At 43.8% G+C, this 17,484-nt stretch overlaps 1 protein-coding gene across 3 annotated transcripts; it reads left to right on the top strand.

Moving 5' to 3' along the window:
* The first annotated feature begins 1,042 nt into the window (after positions 1–1,042).
* On the top strand, positions 1,043–15,674 carry ZMAT3 (zinc finger matrin-type 3). Of its 3 annotated transcripts, XM_074878531.1 has the most exons (8): positions 1,043–1,173; positions 1,518–1,609; positions 4,441–4,565; positions 5,195–5,520; positions 7,081–7,200; positions 8,977–9,143; positions 9,255–9,355; positions 10,368–15,674. In XM_074878531.1, the coding sequence occupies exons 4-8, from the start codon at positions 5,251–5,253 to the stop codon at positions 10,577–10,579; spliced, it is 870 nt and encodes a 289-aa protein (XP_074734632.1). In that variant the 5' UTR covers positions 1,043–1,173; positions 1,518–1,609; positions 4,441–4,565; positions 5,195–5,250; the 3' UTR covers positions 10,580–15,674. The 3 variants fall into 3 exon arrangements, with proteins under 3 accessions (XP_074734632.1, XP_074734631.1, XP_074734633.1); XM_074878530.1 differs by lacking the exon at positions 4,441–4,565; XM_074878532.1 differs by lacking the exons at positions 1,518–1,609; positions 4,441–4,565.
* Positions 15,675–17,484: the final 1,810 nt, after the last annotated feature.

The following is a 17,484-nucleotide window of genomic DNA, read 5'->3' as shown; positions in this document are numbered from 1 at the left end:
GGTGGCACCGACCTCGCAGGTCATGGCAAAACGAGCCCCAGCAAACACGCAGCAGCAGTGGTTCCCGTTAACACACCTGGCTGTAAACTGCCCATTTGCTGCTTCTGCTACACGTCACCGCGGTTTGTGATTCTGACCTGCAGCGATGTATCTGATAAACGGGATTTTTTTTTAAGATCTCACAAAAATCAGTAATGAGTGGGGCTAACTGATGGACTCCCAGGTGGGTTGGCTGATCGCTACCATGGAGTCGTGGTGATAGTGTCAGCTTGTTGTGACCTCAGTGCTTTCTTGTTCCAACAAAATGGGAGAAAATCAACAGAAGCTCTATATGCTTTGAAACAGAGCGGCCCAACCATAAGGCGAGGCCTGCACTGCTGTCCTTGGTGGCTTGAGGAGTAATTAACTCACTTTGGCTGTGAACAGCAGGAATAAACTGGAGATGTTTATATATGCAAATACAGGTTAATTGCAATTTCTGCTGTCAAAAACAGAAGGTGCCAGAGAAGCAAAAAATAAATTATATGACCTTGTGTAAAACAACAACTTGGGATTTCACTGAGCGGTTCAACATCTGGAGCAACTTTTCAACAATGTTTTAGCCTGCAACGCCAAAAAGCGTGTTTCAGTGACTGCACGTTTCTGTGAGATTATTTCAGAAGCCAGATCTGAAGAGCCAGCAGCTAGCTGGGACCGGAGGGAAAAACGGGAGTGGCCGGCGGTGTGCCTGGGTCACCGGTAAGCTCAAATCCCCACTGCAAGCGCTGCAGGGCTGTAACGCGAGCGGGGCAGTCGCTGGTTTCACGGGAGCGCTCTTCCAGGCGGTAAACGGCGAGGCACGGGGCAGTAAATCCTCCCAGCAGTGCTACTGAGGGACCGGCGGGCTCTGACACCGGCGCCCGCTGCCCCGGGATGCCCCGCGCCGCGCTGCCGCCGCAGGCCCCGCCCCCAGGCCCCGCCCCGCCGCAGGCCCCGCCCCCGGGCCCCCGCCCCGCCGCAGGCCCCGCCCCGCCGCGCCGCGCTGCGGTCACTTCCTGCAGCTGGTCCCGGCTGTGCCTGCCGGCTCCGGCCCTCCCGCGGCCTCGGGCACCGGCCGAAGTTGTGAGGGGGGACAGCAGCGGCAGCGGCTCGGGGGGGGGCCGGGTCTGTTGCTCGCAGCCCCCGCTGGCCGCGGTAGGTGCCGCGGGAGTGCTTGCTGGGGGGTGGGCGCGGTGGGGACGCGGCCCCGGCCCCGGTGGGTGGGGGCGGCACCAGGTGTTTGGTGGGGGTGGGGGCAGGCTTTGCCCCTCGTTATGGTATTACCGGGGGGGGGGGTGTGTTTGTAATTTTTTTGCCGTGTTCAGGGGTGCTTAAGGTACTTCAGCGGTGCGGGTGTCTGTATCTGCCTCTCCTTTATGCTGCTTTTATTTCTGCGTTTCCAAAATTGTATCGGTGCCTTGAATTCTTGTTCAGGTTGCAGTTATTCCAACGTAGTAGGTACCAGTTGTTTTTGTTGTTTGTTTGTTTGTTTTTCTTAGACTCCATCACCAAGACTGCAAGGCATGCAACTTTGCAGAAATGTCTGCTAGGATGTGAGGACTGACATCGTGGTTTCTGATACCCCCTTGATGTAAGAGATAATAAATGCCCTCAGTTTCTCGGTTACCAAATATGCAGCAGCAGAGGGTTAGTGGGCCCTGCATCTTAAGGTGGAATTCTGTATGATGCATGTTTTAGTGTGTTGTCTTCAATCCCTGCAGTGTTATAAAATGACCCTGCCTTTCAGGGTGGGTTCTGGGGGGCCTAGGCTATGGACAAAGGTAAACTTTCTGGCAAAGTTAGGTTAAGTGATGTCAATGTTTTGAGATTACAAGTGGATTTGAGAAGAAATGCTTCCTGTTTTGGAAAGAAAAACAAAGCCCACACCTTGTTCATCATTTGTATAGATTTCTGTCACTGTTACTAGTTGCCTCAACTGCATTTAAAAAACAGTTCTGGAGGGAACATGTAGCACATAGATTTCTCACTGAGGTTTGCACTTATGGCCAAGGAAGGTCACATTGTGTATGTGCCTTCCCCATCAAATGGTGCTCAGATTTGAGGCCACACCAGCTCCTTTCCCAGAACCATGCTGTTGACAGCTGGGGGGAGTTGCTCCCTCTTGTCTGTGCCACCAGCAGTGCCTGGGTATACCAGGCTGTGGTACTCGAGGCATGGAGGCTGTGTCTCTTCCTTCAGTGCTGCCCTTAGGATGCCCCAACCTGCGAGCGGTGAGGAACGCTGCATGCCTGGCTCCCTTGCATCCACCTGAGGACAACTGGCACAGAGTGGAAGTATGTCCTAGCCCATACGGCATGTAGAAGGTGGCATGGCTGAGATCTGAGAGATGCTGTCTTGAGGCAGAATGTCTCTTCAGCTCACCCTGGAGAGATGCAGGTCCTTACCCTGCTATGGGCCATACTGTTACAGGTCCTTGGTGACGGAGATTCCTCATTCCTTTGCTGTTTGTAGTGTAAAGATTTTGCAGCTTCTCATGTGAAGGGAAAGAAGTCGTCAAAGATGTCCTGTTACCTTCTCCTGGACAGGGTATTTGTAGCAACCAGCACTGGAAGGTTAAAGGGACATGTAAATAAGCTGAAGTTGAGAGATTCTTTTTTTTTTTCTTTTAAATAATATCTGTAAGAAAGAAAGCAGTGTAATTTGATCAATTTCAATGATGAAAGATCACCACCAGAAGAAAATCAGTGTTGCATATGCCAGCTTGAGAAGTTCTAATTTTAAAATTGCCCATGCGGCCTTAAGTTTATGTTCAGACTACTGTTTACTTTTAGAAACAGTAAAAGACCTTACAATTAAAGATTTTCTAAGAATATTATGTTATACCTTTTCCCGTGTGAATGCAGAACCTGTGAGCACTGTGTCCTATCTTGTATATGACAGATCCCATCCATGACAGTTGCGTGTGGAAGACTTGATACAACAAGCACTCATGCAAAATTAAGTAAATAGATCCCGACTGCCATTTACTGTAAATCTCTTTATATTGCTCTGTGAAGAATTTAGCTATAATTTACTCCCATTTTAAAGTAAAAGGCCTGTTGTGGTGGTGAAAGTGGATGGCATACTTAACTGCTTGCATAGTGAATTTAAACTGCCTTGATAGGTATGCGTTATGATATATTTAACCATCATGGATACGAAGTTGTTCCATCTGTAACCCCACTGAAATTCATTAGACTGTCTACAGAGCACTACTTGAGGAAACTAAAGATAGCAAAATCTTTTTCCATGGTTCTGTTTAACCAGGAACACGTATGCTGAAAGTTGGAGAGAAGTGAGGTAACACTACAGAATTTACACTGCTGATGGATGATTTGTGCCATGCCGTTCATGTGTTTCCTCATCTTTCTTTGTGGTAGATTCCATTTTATCTCGTTTCAGTTAGTTTTCATGATACTGGTTTTGATTTTGTTTTTATGGTGACACCGTGTTAGTTCTCCTGGAATTTCACAGAGCCTTGGTGGTGGAGGGTCATTTAAAAACATGAAAACTCCTGGTGGCTCTATTACTGTCTTAAAAACTTGCCCCCAAGGCAATGCATGCTGCTTTTTTTTTCTTTTCTTTTTTTTCCTTAGCTTTAGTTACTAGTAATAACTGAGCTGTCTCCAATCTTGTATTATTTGAAAGTCTGGTTTTAGAGGTAAACATTCCAGAAATGCTTGTGTCACTTGAGCGCTTTAGTCCCACTGATTTTCTTTTTTTTTTTTTTTTCTAATTATTTTTTATTTTTCCTAAAAGATCATAGACCTCTCTGGGGTGAGACTTTCAAAGGTAATACAGTACCTAAAAATGCAGGCATCAGCTGGGATTTTCCAGAGCTTGAATGTAGCAAGGTATTTATCTCCTGCTAATTTTAGCAGGTTGAAAATCCCAGAAGTTATCTCAGATAAACGCTATCTGCTTCTCCAGGTTCCTAAATGCCTTTGAAGTCAAGTTCTGTTTTCAAAAGTGACCTAGGAACAAAGTTCCTATGTGGTGTTTAATTTACCTTTCCTTAATTTTCCAGAAGTGTTATTTTAAAATGTCGATGTGGCTCACTATTTGCTTACGCAAACGAACAAAGCCCATAGCATAAACATGGTTGCTACCAATGCAGCCTTAGCTGGAAGTGATCTGCAAAGGCCAAGATAATGCTTGTTTCAATCCCAGTGCAGCAATGAACAGGATTTGTCATGATAAGAAGCTAATAAGAAATTAACAACAGTAGCCTTGATTCATAATATCACAGCTCTGCATTATTCTAGGAATATTCATCCCGGGCTTTAGATGTGATTTATAAACTTTAATTAAATAAGCCTCTTGGAACCCCATGCTGGAAATCTAGGGTTAGTTCTAAAAACTTGAATTAACTGAGAAATAATTGAATAAAGGTTAATACAGGATAAGTTCTCCATTTTGCAGAAGAAGAAGAAACAGCTTTAAGTGTTGCATCAGTTGTAATTAGTAAAGGAAACATGAGAAATAGCTCAAGGTCATTCAACAAGACCATGGAAGAGAACCCTTGGGAGCTGACTGCTTACAACAAGGTGTGCTCACATTGGTTCTCACTCTTTGCTTTTTGTTGATTTATTTGAGAAAAGTTCCTTTCCTCAGGAAGGTCCTTATGAACATTTGAGGGATTTATTTGTCCGTGTGTGTGTGTATATTATATCTACCTATATATAAAAAGTGTTTGGGTTCTTTTTAAGTCATCAGTAGCGGTAATACTTTGTAATATTTGTTTAGGTCTTGGAGTGTGAGCTTGTTCTTAGGCTGTCAGAAGAGGATGGGGCTAACGGTTGTACCCCTCCCATTCCCATTAACACAGCTCTATGTGCCATGCGTGTTCTGTGTCGTGGAGCAGTGGGGCAGGCGTGCTGTGGGGCAGGTACTATGAGTGGTTAGGAATCCTCACCTGTCCAGGAGGGTGCCATGGGATACTAACAACTCCATTTCAGACTTCATTCCACTTCTTATGTTCGTATCTTTTAATCTGGCCCTGGCTGTCTGGGATGCTGCTGTTCCTATGGGGTAAAGTGTTATAAACTGACTTCATCCTGCTTGGCTTTGTGAAAAGGCATAAAGTAGAGGCAAAGAACTTACAGAAGTTGTGCCCTGGATTGTCAGTGTTGCTGTTAGTGCTGCTTATTTCAGCATTTGTGTGTCTCTGGTCTAGATCTGAAGAAGACTCCTCATCCTTCAGAAGTAGCATGCTCACAGTCTTCCTGGCCAATGATTCTTCTACAGCAAGCAGGACTTCTTCCTCATTCTGAGAAGCCTTCATCTCTTCCTATGTCAGTGGCTACAAGGCCAAGAGCCAGCTCACCACTGTCCCCACCAAAATCTCTCGGACTGGGGCCTTCCTTTCATCACACACAAGAAGAAGAGCTTGCAAAGGTGGTGGAGCAGGACCCTATGCTGGAAGAACTATGTAAGCCTCTGTGCTGTAAGCTTTGCAATGTCACTCTGAATTCAGCACAGCAAGCCCAGGCTCATTACCAGGTAAGGAGAGTAGCAGGAGGCACAGCTTTCAGGGCTGCTGCGTCTGCAGCTTGTGTAGACATACCCATGCCAGTGCCTGCACTGCCAGGAGCGTGGGAGCACAGAGCTAAGTGTGGGCCAATGCACCAGGACTAACTTAGCTTCTCAAGGGAGTTCTGAATGTTTTCTTGAGGTCGTTATACCCCAGCAGCAGCATTTGAATTAGCTCATCTGAAGCTACCTCTACACCATCTAATGGACTGGAAGCTGTGGCTAGAACTGCTCTGTAGACATATCTTCACCCTGCTTGAATTTGCTGTTCATCCAGACATGCTGCAGTGCTTTCATTTAAGGTGTCATCACTGGGGCATGTTTTGAAAACTTTGTCCACCGGGACAGAGAAGTAATACCGAGATGACATGGGTGAAGAGGCAGACACTCATAATTTTCCTTTGTTTGATGTGATCTGTTTTCCACCTGTACACTCATCCAATAACATAGAACTTCCCGTTCCACAGTTGTGATTTTGTAAGGTCTGGACAGATGTTTTTTGCTGGATCCAACTGCACTTAGGAAAGGGAGCTGCTGTCATGTGCTCACCACTGCCTCCTTCCTCATCTGCTGGTGGGGCCATTTTATGCAAACTTACCATCTGCTTTGGACTGCATCAGCTGGGCCGACTCAGACCAAATTAATTTTGTTCAAGCTGGTCTGGTTGACTTGTCTGAAATAGGTTGACTATTTGCATATGATTCTTTGCTGAGAGATCAAATATGTTGTAGTCTTATGTTGCCCTGTTTTACTAGTACCCTATCTTACTAGTGTTATATTTGTGTGAGATGTGGAGATAGTCACTTTTGCCACCAGCAAATCCAGAAGAGTGTTTGTCCATATCTGCAGGACATCAGGCCCAGATTTGCTGTTGGCCCTGAAAAAGTGGTATCATGGCAGTAAAGGGGAAGGTTGAATTAGTGTTACGCTTCAACGTCTGATTTCGGCAGTATTTCTGCCGTGAGGAGACAGAAGTGCATTTATAATACCTAACTTGCATTTATGCATATGTCTTACTATATATCCACAGTGCATATACATACTCTTACCTAGCTCTTTCAGGTTTTCAAAACACCAAAAAGAACTATAGCATGTTTTCCAAGAGAATATAAAATATGAAGCAGGGTTTTTTAGATTCAAAGTAATGTTTTAGCTCATGCTTGCAACCTCATGAAAAGAAGTGTGTGTGTGTTTTCAGGCTTATCAAAAAGCTATGCAAAGCAGTAAAAGTTTTGTGTTTAAAAGTACAAAATACTAGTTTTAAGTGAAATGGAAACAGATTGAGGAACTAATTGTAAACTTACTGATTTGAGAAGATCAATTGAAAATGAGGGCCAATCATGCTAGGTGATGAGCATTTTAGAGAAAGGGGGGATGTCAGCATCAATCAAGTCCAGAGCTGTTATTTTCTGAGTGACAGCTCCTTTACCTGAGGTGCTGTCTTCACGGCCCCTTTCTCATTTCTGTTGCTGGATCCTTGTTCTTTCAGTATAAAATTAGGACAGTGATTAATTTGGGTTCTCTTTCCAGGGTAAAAACCACAGTAAGAAACTCCGAAATTACTATGCTGCCAATAGCTGTCCAGCACCTACCAGAATGAGTAATTCGGTTGAGCCTGCCCCACCTCAGGTTGTCTCCCTTCCAGCTCAGGTAAGGCATGGGAAGGTGACTGAGATCATGGCGCTTACTTGTCACCTAACCCCCAATAAGGATAACTAGATCTCACACTTTGAGGATTGCTGCAGGAGTTGGGAAAGAATTTTCCTTGTGATGGCACAGGATGGTGGAAATGGCCTGTTGGGAGCTGTTTGCTTTCCTTTGAAGGCACAGATACTGATCTGCCCTTGCAGCAGAATATTGGACTTGAAATGTTCTATTTCTGCATGGCAAATACTTTGATTCCTAGGTAAGTCCGATGTGCTGCTGATTATGGTTATTTAAGGGCAGGTATAAAACAGCATTGTTGGAGCTGGATTTGGACGCGAGGGTGTGGCATCTGCTCTGCACAATCATCCCTCCATTGTGTGAGGGAAGCCTACATGGAAAAAGTGCTTAGGTGCTCCTACACCCATTGCCCAGGGCTGTTGGCTAATTCCTCTTTTGTTGCTCCTTTTGAAGTGCTCATTCCTGTGTGTAGGATGAATGGATTGTTCCCTCAGTGATCCAGATTAATTCTGTCTCGGGCACGTTAGAGGCAAAAGAGATGATTTTTGCTTTCTTCTTCTAGAATTCATCACTTCTGATTGTCATGGGACTTAACAGCTAGCCTGGCTTTTGCATGTGACTGTGCAGGGAGCCACAGCTGGGCTGCAGGGATCGAAGCTGCGCCTGTCATTTCCAAAAAGCATAAGCCTCTGTTGTCTATAGAAAAGCAAAGAGCATTTGCCGTAAGTGGCAAACTGTCATACCTGCTGTCGGAGCCGGCAGAGGGAGACTCAGTCCCATGTAAAATAACTTTGTGGCTGACAGAACTGAATCGAGAGGGCATGGGGTCTGGTGCTAGGTAGTGGAACGTGGGTGCTGTGCCTGCTAGGGTATCTGTTGCGGTTTTTTAATGGACAAAATGATCCATGACAATAAAAAGACCACTCTGGGGCCATGTGAGGATTCATGTTGTAACATAGAAGTCAGAACTGTGTGTGTGCATTTATAAGCTTGAGCAGTGTCAAAGGAGATGTGAAAGAAACTCTACAAGTGCCGCAGTGACATGGCTGTATGAATCACTGCTGCTGCACTGTTTACAAAGCACTTTTCTCTGGATAATACACACTGAGGAGACATGGTTGGTGCCCTGATCAGCGTGTAGTCTGACTAAACAGGCAAGGTATCCTTCATATGGCAGGAGCTACTCATGTGAGGCTGGGTCCTTCCTTTGAAGTCTTGATCCAGGTGTCCTCCTACCTGAAGGGCAAGGATCAGAGGTTTGGCAGCTCTGCTATTGTTTTTTTATCTCTTAGCATGGTCAGGGAGCTGTGTAGGAACAGGGTACTGTGGAGAGATTAGGTGCTCTGTAAATAGGAGAGAGGAGCACCTTTACCTTTTGGTGGGTCTTCCTCAGTGTGAAAGTCACTGTTCATCAGCTCCCAGCAGTCAGGAGTAGAGAAGTTAAATCATTGCTGTGAAGTAAACAAGCCTCTGTAGCTATTGCAGTGGTACAGAGTGTTTCTTCAGATTGCTTTCCTCTGAGGCCGGGGGGTTGCCTAGATCTTGAGGAATTTGCAGATTCTCTTGGAGGCTGAGGCAGGGAAAATAAAGTTCTTGTAAGAACAGTTTGGGGAGCACTTGAGAGTGTCCTAATCCATATACACTAATTCCAGCTCCCTTGTTGCCTGATGAAAGTGACGCTGGTCTCACTCCCTGTGATTCAAATATTTCAACGATTTAACCTCCTTCTGTTTCACATGCTGTCTCTCCCTTTGCTGCTAGATGGGATCCAGTAAACCAGGTGGCCGAGTGATCTTGGCCACAGAGAATGATTACTGCAAGCTTTGTGATGCCTCGTTTAGTTCTCCAGCTGTGGCACAGGCTCACTACCAAGGGAAAAATCATGCCAAACGGCTGCGTCTTGCAGAAGCACAGAATAACTCATTCTCGTAGGTATTGTTCAACTTCATGCTCAGGCTGAAAGCATGTGGCAGTGTCTCTGGCAGCCTTTTTCTTGGAAAACTATGAATTGCAGCTGTTCATATTTGTTTAATCTTCAGGGATGCATCAGAACTAGGCAAACGAAGGACAAGGAAAGAAGGGAATGAATATAAGATGATGCAGAACAGAAGAAATATGTATACAGTTCAAAACAACACAGGTAACTGGGAGCTTGCATCTGTTCTATAGTTGGAATAATAATAATAAACAGACTTGTTTTTCTTCTGTTTGAGGTCTGTTTTAGCAGAGACAGGTTGTGAAAGAAGCTGGTCCTAGCTCTGCTGATCCTTTGTGTCTGCATGTTTTTCCCAGCTGCTAAAGTTGCTTTGTTTTGTCAGCCCGCTTGTTAGTTCGGTTTCTCAGTTTGTAACTTAATTTACCATCTGTCTGTCTCTAAGGCTGCTTTAAGTGGTGACAGTATTCCTGCTTTATTTTCTTGGCAAGTGGCCAGGTGCTTTGACTCCTACTGTAGCACATCAACCTGTACTTGCACTTCCATGACCGGAATGAGAGAGCATGTTAGCCTCCCTCTAAGACCATCTGTTCCTAGAGTCCTTCCTCAGGTGTTAGATACTAACTTCGTATCTTTACTATGATTTAAAATGCATTTTATAGTGTCCAGCCCAACATCTGTTTCTCTTTTTTCATTTTTAAGTTGTGTTATGAGCATATATTAGCTGAAACCCTGATTCCTGGTGAAGCTTGGTTTAACTGTGTCATTCTAACCACTGTCATGTGGAAAAGATAGATCTTTAAAGTTCTATTAAATATAATTTTGTGATAATTTTAAACTGAGGCAGCTTATTCTAATCAAAAGACTGTTCTAATTCTGGAATTGGAAAGTTAAGACAAAAAAAGAATTGATTCATCACTTTAAATGGTTAGACTCCTAATTTTCAAAGCCCTGTTGACTCTTAATAAGACTGGGACACTAAGCCCACTCTATTGTTTTAGAAAATACCAGCAAGTACTGCTCCCCTGTGTGCTACACCTCTGTAAATCTGGATGTCAGCAGAGAAGTCATGTGGGAAAATAAGGTTCAGACTCTAATCAGTTAAAGAAGCTAAACTTTGGCTGCTTTTTAATCATTCATCAGAATTAGAAGTTGTCACTGAGCTGCCTTAAGCTTTTCTTTCTTACAGATAAAACAGGCTTTTCTGTTGACTCCTCAGGTCCCTACTTCAATCCCCGCTCACGCCAGAGGATTCCTCGGGATCTGGCCATGTGCGTCACCCCCAGTGGCCAGTTCTACTGCTCCATGTGCAACGCCGGGGCCAGCGAGGAGATGGAGTTCAGACAGCACTTAGAAAGCAAACAGCATAAAAGCAAGGTGTCCGAACAGCGATATAGGAATGAGATGGAGAACCTAGGCTATGTACAATGACGCACCACCCTTGGTAGTAGTTTGCAAATAGAGCAGCTTGTCTCTCGCCTGCTGTTTGCCACATGCCCTGCTTTGTGCTCCATTTGATAGGAGTATGCTCTCGAGCTATACATGTAACACCTGCAACCTTAATGGTATGGTTAGATTTTTTTTCTATCATAGTTGGCAGGATGACGCTATGCAGGACATGAAGTGTTTTTGATGTTTGTTTGCTAATTATCTAAGGCTCTTCATTGTATTGAGTGGCGGGGAGGACTGTCTTCTCCTCAGCCTTCTGCATGAATATGCAAATCCCAAGAAGTGCTGGGAACTTCAGTGGTTCTACCACACAGGTGGACCATGTGCAAAGCCCACTCCCCTCTTTGCACGCCACAGAGCAGTGCTCCAGAATGCCTCCCTACAGCAGGCTGAATCTCTGGGCAGCTTGTAGAAGTGGGGCAGGAATGGGGCCTGCAAATGTGTGAATTTGGTGGTGTGCTTGTCCACAAATTGCTGCTTGTGGCCCAGAGTAGGTTCTTTCCACATCCTTGTAGAATGGCTGTGCATACATCTCCTTCTTGGAGGGTCTTGTGTATTCAGAAATATTCTCTTCTACCAGCTAACAATGAAAAAAGATTCTCAGTGTTGTTGGCTGGGCACCTTAATGCACCATGGGTGTAGCTCATCTCCCTGAAGAGAGTCTGAGGGGCTTAATGAAGTGAATTGGAAAGCAGACCTGCTCAGATGAGATGTGCTCTGCTCTGATTCTGCCTTAGACTGAGTAGGGTTGAGAATAGGTTGGAAGGAGCTGTCAGCTGTAATTTCTTTGCATACTGATGTAGAAGAGAGTAAGTGTTGGTCTCTGGCCTGCAGCTCTATTGCTCTGAGAGAGCAGGGCTGCCTGGACCTTGGGGAGCTGATAGCAGTGTGTCCCACTTCCATGCCATTCCCTGGACAAAGCCCGGTGGGTGTTATAGAGGAGAGCTGAAATGCTCCTTTGAACTAGAGCTACCAATATTGGATGAGTTTTTTCCCCTCTTTCTGTTCCCATCTCAGGATGGGTTTTAATTCCATTCCTTGATGTGAACTTCACTGTTTTAGGGACCATTAAAAATCCAGTTAGGTACAATGTAAATGTCGGCAGCGATGACTGAGTAACAGCTTTTTGGCCATGCAGAAATATTTGTGAAACTTGTTAAGCAACTTTGTAAGTGTAGATGAACCCGAAGGGTGTGTATCTGTTTTGGTTTTCCTTACAAAAGTGGAAAGGGGCTAAAGAGCAGAAGTAGGGCTGACATTTATTCTTCTGCACATTTGGGTAGATGTGAGGAGCTGTGATTGGAATACAGTTCACAGTGTTTCTAAAACACTTGTAACCTCCGTTGGACCTGATTTGCCACTGTGCTGCTACAGCTGTACGCTGGTATAGCTTCATTGACTTCAGTGGCAGGTGCAGAAAGGGGGTAAAGGAAGCATCATGGCTTGTCTCTCACTCCTTTTTAGGCAGTACGTTGAATTAGATGCAGCTCCATTGGTTTCAGTAGCATTTTACCAGGGATAAATTTTACCTAGTGCATAATGTTGAAGGTAGCTCCCCCATCCCCTTTTTTTGCCATTCTGATCCTGCCTCTTGCATTCCAGAAGGACTTTCTGCTTGCCTTAAAAAATGAAAAATGAGTAAACTAACAAAAAATCCAGATAGTTTTTATTCAACTTTCTAGTCCACCTCGGAAAGGTTTGTTGCACTTGGCTGCTTCTCAGAAATTGAGTATTGTTATCTTTAGCTACCTGAGCATCAGGTAGCTATACAACCGTAATGAAACCTTCCTAAATTCAGGAAAGGTGAGCTCTTGCACAGTAGTCGAAAGCAACTCTCCACATCATTCCATGCCGATCCTTGCCCTGCAGATACAGGCAGAGCAATGGATATCCTCTTGAATGGGATTCCCTTCCCTCCTTCATGCAAAGCCCACTTAAGCAGGGTTTGTGCACTGGAGCAGGTTAGAGAGTAGGACAGGTGCCCAGGTTGCAAAGCACTAACTGAGCAGTTTTGACAGCCTGTAAGTGTGTTTCTTCTGTGTTTTCCTGCCCCTGGCTCACCCTCTGTGCAGCCTTGAAGAACATTCCCCTTGCAAAAATCTCTTGGCAGCCTTTTCCCCTTACCTTTTGCAGTCAAAGAAGGGCTCTGGTTTTCTCTTTGTGTTTTGTCTTTTGTTTTGCTAGTCTGACACCAATGTGCAGGGACAGAGGGAGTTGGATGAGCCTTACCACAATGTGCTTCACCAGAATGGTCCCTGCATTACGGTTAAACATCTCTCTTGCTGTAAATTAAAGTGTGGCATTTCCCACAGGCTGCAATTAGTAGCAGAAAAACAACACATTGTGAAATATGAGCTGGAGGAGCTGTAAGTACTGGTGTTTTCTAGCTTATTGCTGGGGCCAAGAAGGCATTTTAGTCTGCTTTCATGTGTCCCAAAAATCAACTGTTCACTGCTTTTGCTTTGGTTGTTGCTCCTGCTCCCAGCCCAGCGATCTGCTCCTCATTTGGCATTTCCAGTGACTGCTGGAGGTGTCAAAACTCTGCTCCATGTGCTGTTGCCTCCTGGTAACAGCTGGTGCAAGCGTGCTACAGCACACCAGTGTGCTAGTGTGTTAGGGAGGGAGGTGCCGGGGGCTGTTCTTGCGGGTTCCTCTCTGCGTGGGGCTGTCTGGTTTTGAGGAATGGCTTGAGTCTGCCCTGAACAGGGAGGTCTGTATCTGCTCTGTTTTGTTCAGGGGAGTACAACAAGTGAATGTTACCATCCTCAGAACTTCAAAGTGGTGGGTTGCAGGTATAAACCAGACAGTGGGACACAAGCGACAAGAGTAGGACAGGTTTCCTACAGGGGAGGAAAGATATTTCTTGCTGGGAGAAGCAGCTGAGACTTGCTTTGCCCCAGTGCTCTGTTGTGGCACTTCCCTACAAGTGACCAAAGCTTTCCTCTCTCTCTTCAGCATTGCTTAACAGTTTGTGATTTTCCCACTCTCCCTCCAGCATAGAAAATCGTTGACTGCAAAGAGTAAACACTCCACCTCACTAATATCATTAGGGTTCAGGCCAATCCAAACTCATACTTGTCAGCACGAGAAACTGTGGATCCTGATCTTTTTTTTGTGAAAGCTGTTCTCCAAATCAGTGTTCAAAACACATACTGAAAACATGTCCTGGCCAAAAGCTATTTGACATAGATGGGCCAGGGAGAATACAGTACAGCTGTAGTACCATTTTCCAGACCCAATGAACCTTTCTCTCATGTTAAATGAAGTACCAAACCCAAGAAACAGGACTTCTGTGAAGCTGTCACATTGGCCAGTAGGTTAATGACCTTTGCTGCTAGAAACAAAATATAAATCAATGTGTTCATATTTATTTTACTGTGCTAACCACTAATTGATTTGTTAATATTTAAGGCATTATTCTGTAGGTTGGTTTTGTTTAAATAAAGAACTCTACATCGCACTTTGCTTTTGGATCAGAACAGGTATTTATTCTATTTGTGAAAATGTTTTCCCTCCCACATATGTGTTGTTTTCTTTCCCTTGAGGCAAAGAAAGGAACCCAAACAACAAAACGTACCCCAAACCCCCAAAAACCCCCAAATCCAACCAGTAGATCTTCGTTTCTTTTCATGCCATACCAAATGGGGATTTCCTTGCAACTTGCTTTAAAATGTCCTTTTCTAATTATTTTTTTTCTTCCCTCTAATAGTTCCTTTGGTAACTTGAGGTGATATTTTTAGAGACACATGAAGTTCATACTACATTTAAGCATTTCTTTAAAGGCAAGGAAGTAAACTATGTGGAATCCATGTATTTGTGAGGAGTATGAAAATGATACAATTTTGTTTGTATTAAGCATCAGCTGTTATTTTGCATTCTGCGCTAATGAGTAAATGTGTTATAATCTTGCCTAACATTGGTCTATTTTTGACTTTTTGCTTTCTTCATGTACATCAAAAGGAACCCTGAAAACTTCTGTGGAGTTGCTTAGGATGGTCATCAATGTAACAAAATGCAGATTTTTTTCTGTAAAGCTTCTTGCCTCTTTTCTAGATGCCCATTATAGGGCATTAGAAGGGAAAGCTATTGCCGTAGGCATGGATTCATATTTTAGCTTACTAATGCATGATGTCCTTTTGCTGTGTTACTTAAGTAATACCATAACCAATGGGAATCTTGCCCAAGTCAGGAGTAAATGAAATACCCTAGCTAAATATATTATGTTGGCTAGGACCAGGCAAGGTACATTGCAAAAATTTGTCTTTTACTCCTATGTTTGGGTTACAACACTCATAAGGTTTTGCCTTTTGAGGAATGTGTATCTGGTTCTGTAAGGATTTGGTCCTGCTCTGGCTAAAATAGTTTGAAGTACGTTGACTTTAGTTGAGTAGGATCAAGCCTTGAAACCCTTCAGGAATTTCATACTGCTGATGTTTTCTTATATATGTGTGTTTTGTTTTGTGTTTGTTTGGGTTTTTTTTTTAAATTTTACAACCATTATACAAGGATGCTCTGGATGAGATGGACATCTGTTGCCGATTATTGAAAAACAAATGCCATGGTTGCCAAAGGATTAACAGATAATGGAGAAGTATGGACCTGGTTTCTTTGAAGTTAGTGGCTAAGCTCCTGTTGTTTTGAGCTGGGCTGGCTTCTCTGCCATCTGCATAAAGTTGGAAGTGAAAATAAAATCCACTTTCAAATAAATGTCATCAAACTAGTTCTGGGAATCTCTCCTTTAAAAAGATGTATCACAACTAAAACTGTATCTTTTTATCTCAAATTTCTGTGGGTAAAGGCAGGACTGGATTTTTAAAAAGAAAATCAGTTTTTCAGTCTTGTGTTTTGCAGGGAAAAAATTATTTGATTTAATTTTCTTCTGCATGTGTCCAGCAACATCATTTGCAAGTGCTTTGAATGTGTTTCATCTAGAGCCTTCTTGTCAGGTTGGTTTTGTACGTTTGTCCTTATTTTCTTTATATTGTTCTGACCCCCATGAGGGAATGGTTGATGAAATTATTATTTTTTTCTTTTTCTATTTTTCTTCTTCAGTATATAATAAATCATCTTGCTCTTATCATTGTACAGCCTTAGTGTTTGGTATTGCTGCTGCTCATGATATGGCTGGACTATGCATGACTGAATTGATTTTAGCCTAGCATTGAGTACGACTACATGAGTAATATGTTTTATTACACTGATAAAGGAGTATAGTCCAGTGTACAATTTGTTACTCTGGAGGGGGGTCAGTGTACTTTCAACTATTATGGAAAGCCAGCTGAATTCTCCCTCTGAGCTGTCTTGGCTTCAGGAGGTGTTGGGAGTACTCAGCACCTGACAGGATGGGAACCAGAAGGTACGGGCAAGGGCTCTGTTCCTGACTGTGCTTTCCCCTGGCGTAGACATCACAAGCTCTGCAACAGCCCCAGGCTGAACCACGGACTGACTTTCAACTCTAAAAAAGGTGGGGACAAGCTGAGCCTGATACTCACACTTGCACATTTTTTGCCAGTGTGCTGTTTACCTCTTTCATTACTTGACGGCTCCAGAAGAGCATATGTTTATGCACCGTAAATGACTTTCCAAACAGAAAGGGCATTGTGAACTGGAGCCTTGGAATCAGAAAATTGGGGTTTGCTGTGTTCAATTCAGGTAAGAGAAAAACGTTGCCCTTCCTTGGTGCTGCAGCCATGCTGTTAACGCGGTGAGCTGCTGACCTCGAGGGCAGTGTCCTGGTGGCACACGTCAAACATTCGGGATGTGTGACTGCTGCTGAGGCACAGCTCTGAGTGCATAAGCAACCGTGAACAGGAATGTGTCCCTGCACTCCCCTGTCCTCTGTTATTCAAGGCATTGGACCATTATAGAGAATAGTGACACCATGGTGGAATTATCCTGATTTACCATTTTGTTGGGCTGAGAGCTGCCTCAGTGCTTAGGTGACTTCAGTGCTAACAGTGAAATGCAGGAGGCTTTATGTGTTCTCATTATAGTAAATAGAGTCATAAAAACTTGTAGCTTAATGTTAAATCTCACCCAAGCCCTTCGCTGTCTTATGTCCATGCAGACTATGTTACTTTCAGTCATCCTAGGAACCAGAGAGGAGCAAACCTCTACAGAGGTGTCCTTGTTATCAGATGTTAAAGCGTTGCCTTTTTAACATTTACATGTGGTAATTGTATTTTCTATATTAATTCTATAGCAATTTGGTACAGCCAAACCATAGCAACACGCAGATACCTGGGCAACCTAATTCAGAGTCACAGGCATTTGTTAAATTAGGCAGCAAATAAAATAGTATAAAAGATAGATGAAAATCTAAGACTAATTGTATGATTTGAAAGCATAAATAGCCCTCCTTCTGTTTCTCCAGTTACCCTGGTGTCTAAGGATCTTACTTAATTGTCTTGCAACATTTTACAGCTGAGGAAGTAAAGTTTGGGAAGAAAATATGTGATTTGCCCAGAAAGTCTATGGCTGAAAAGGAAGACTGAACCCAAGCCTTTAAATACCAGGCTGCTGACCCTGCCACATCTCCATTCAGCCTCCCTGTTCACAGGCTGATGAAAATGTCTGGATCTTAAAAACAATTTGATTAATAATCTTTGGATTTTTCATTGTTTATATAATGGCTTTACAGTGCTTTAGGAAATGGACTCTAGCACATGGTTTAAAACTAATGAAGCTTGGCAGAGATCTCTCAATATTGCTTCTGCCATTAAATCTTAGTGGAGAGGTGGAAAAAACAACAGCTTTTAGGAGGATTGTAGAGGGTGAGTGTTTGCAAAGTGCAGGTTCTGGAGGCTCTTCTGTATTCATTTATGTCCACTTCACATAAATTCTCTTTATTCCTTCTAGTTCTCCTGAAGCATTTGGATTGAATGCTG

The sequence above is a fragment of the Strix uralensis genome, chromosome 9 (assembly GCF_047716275.1).
Source record: "Strix uralensis isolate ZFMK-TIS-50842 chromosome 9, bStrUra1, whole genome shotgun sequence".
Taxonomy (NCBI): domain Eukaryota; kingdom Metazoa; phylum Chordata; class Aves; order Strigiformes; family Strigidae; genus Strix; species Strix uralensis.
This window is presented reverse-complemented; position numbering and strand designations above follow the sequence as displayed.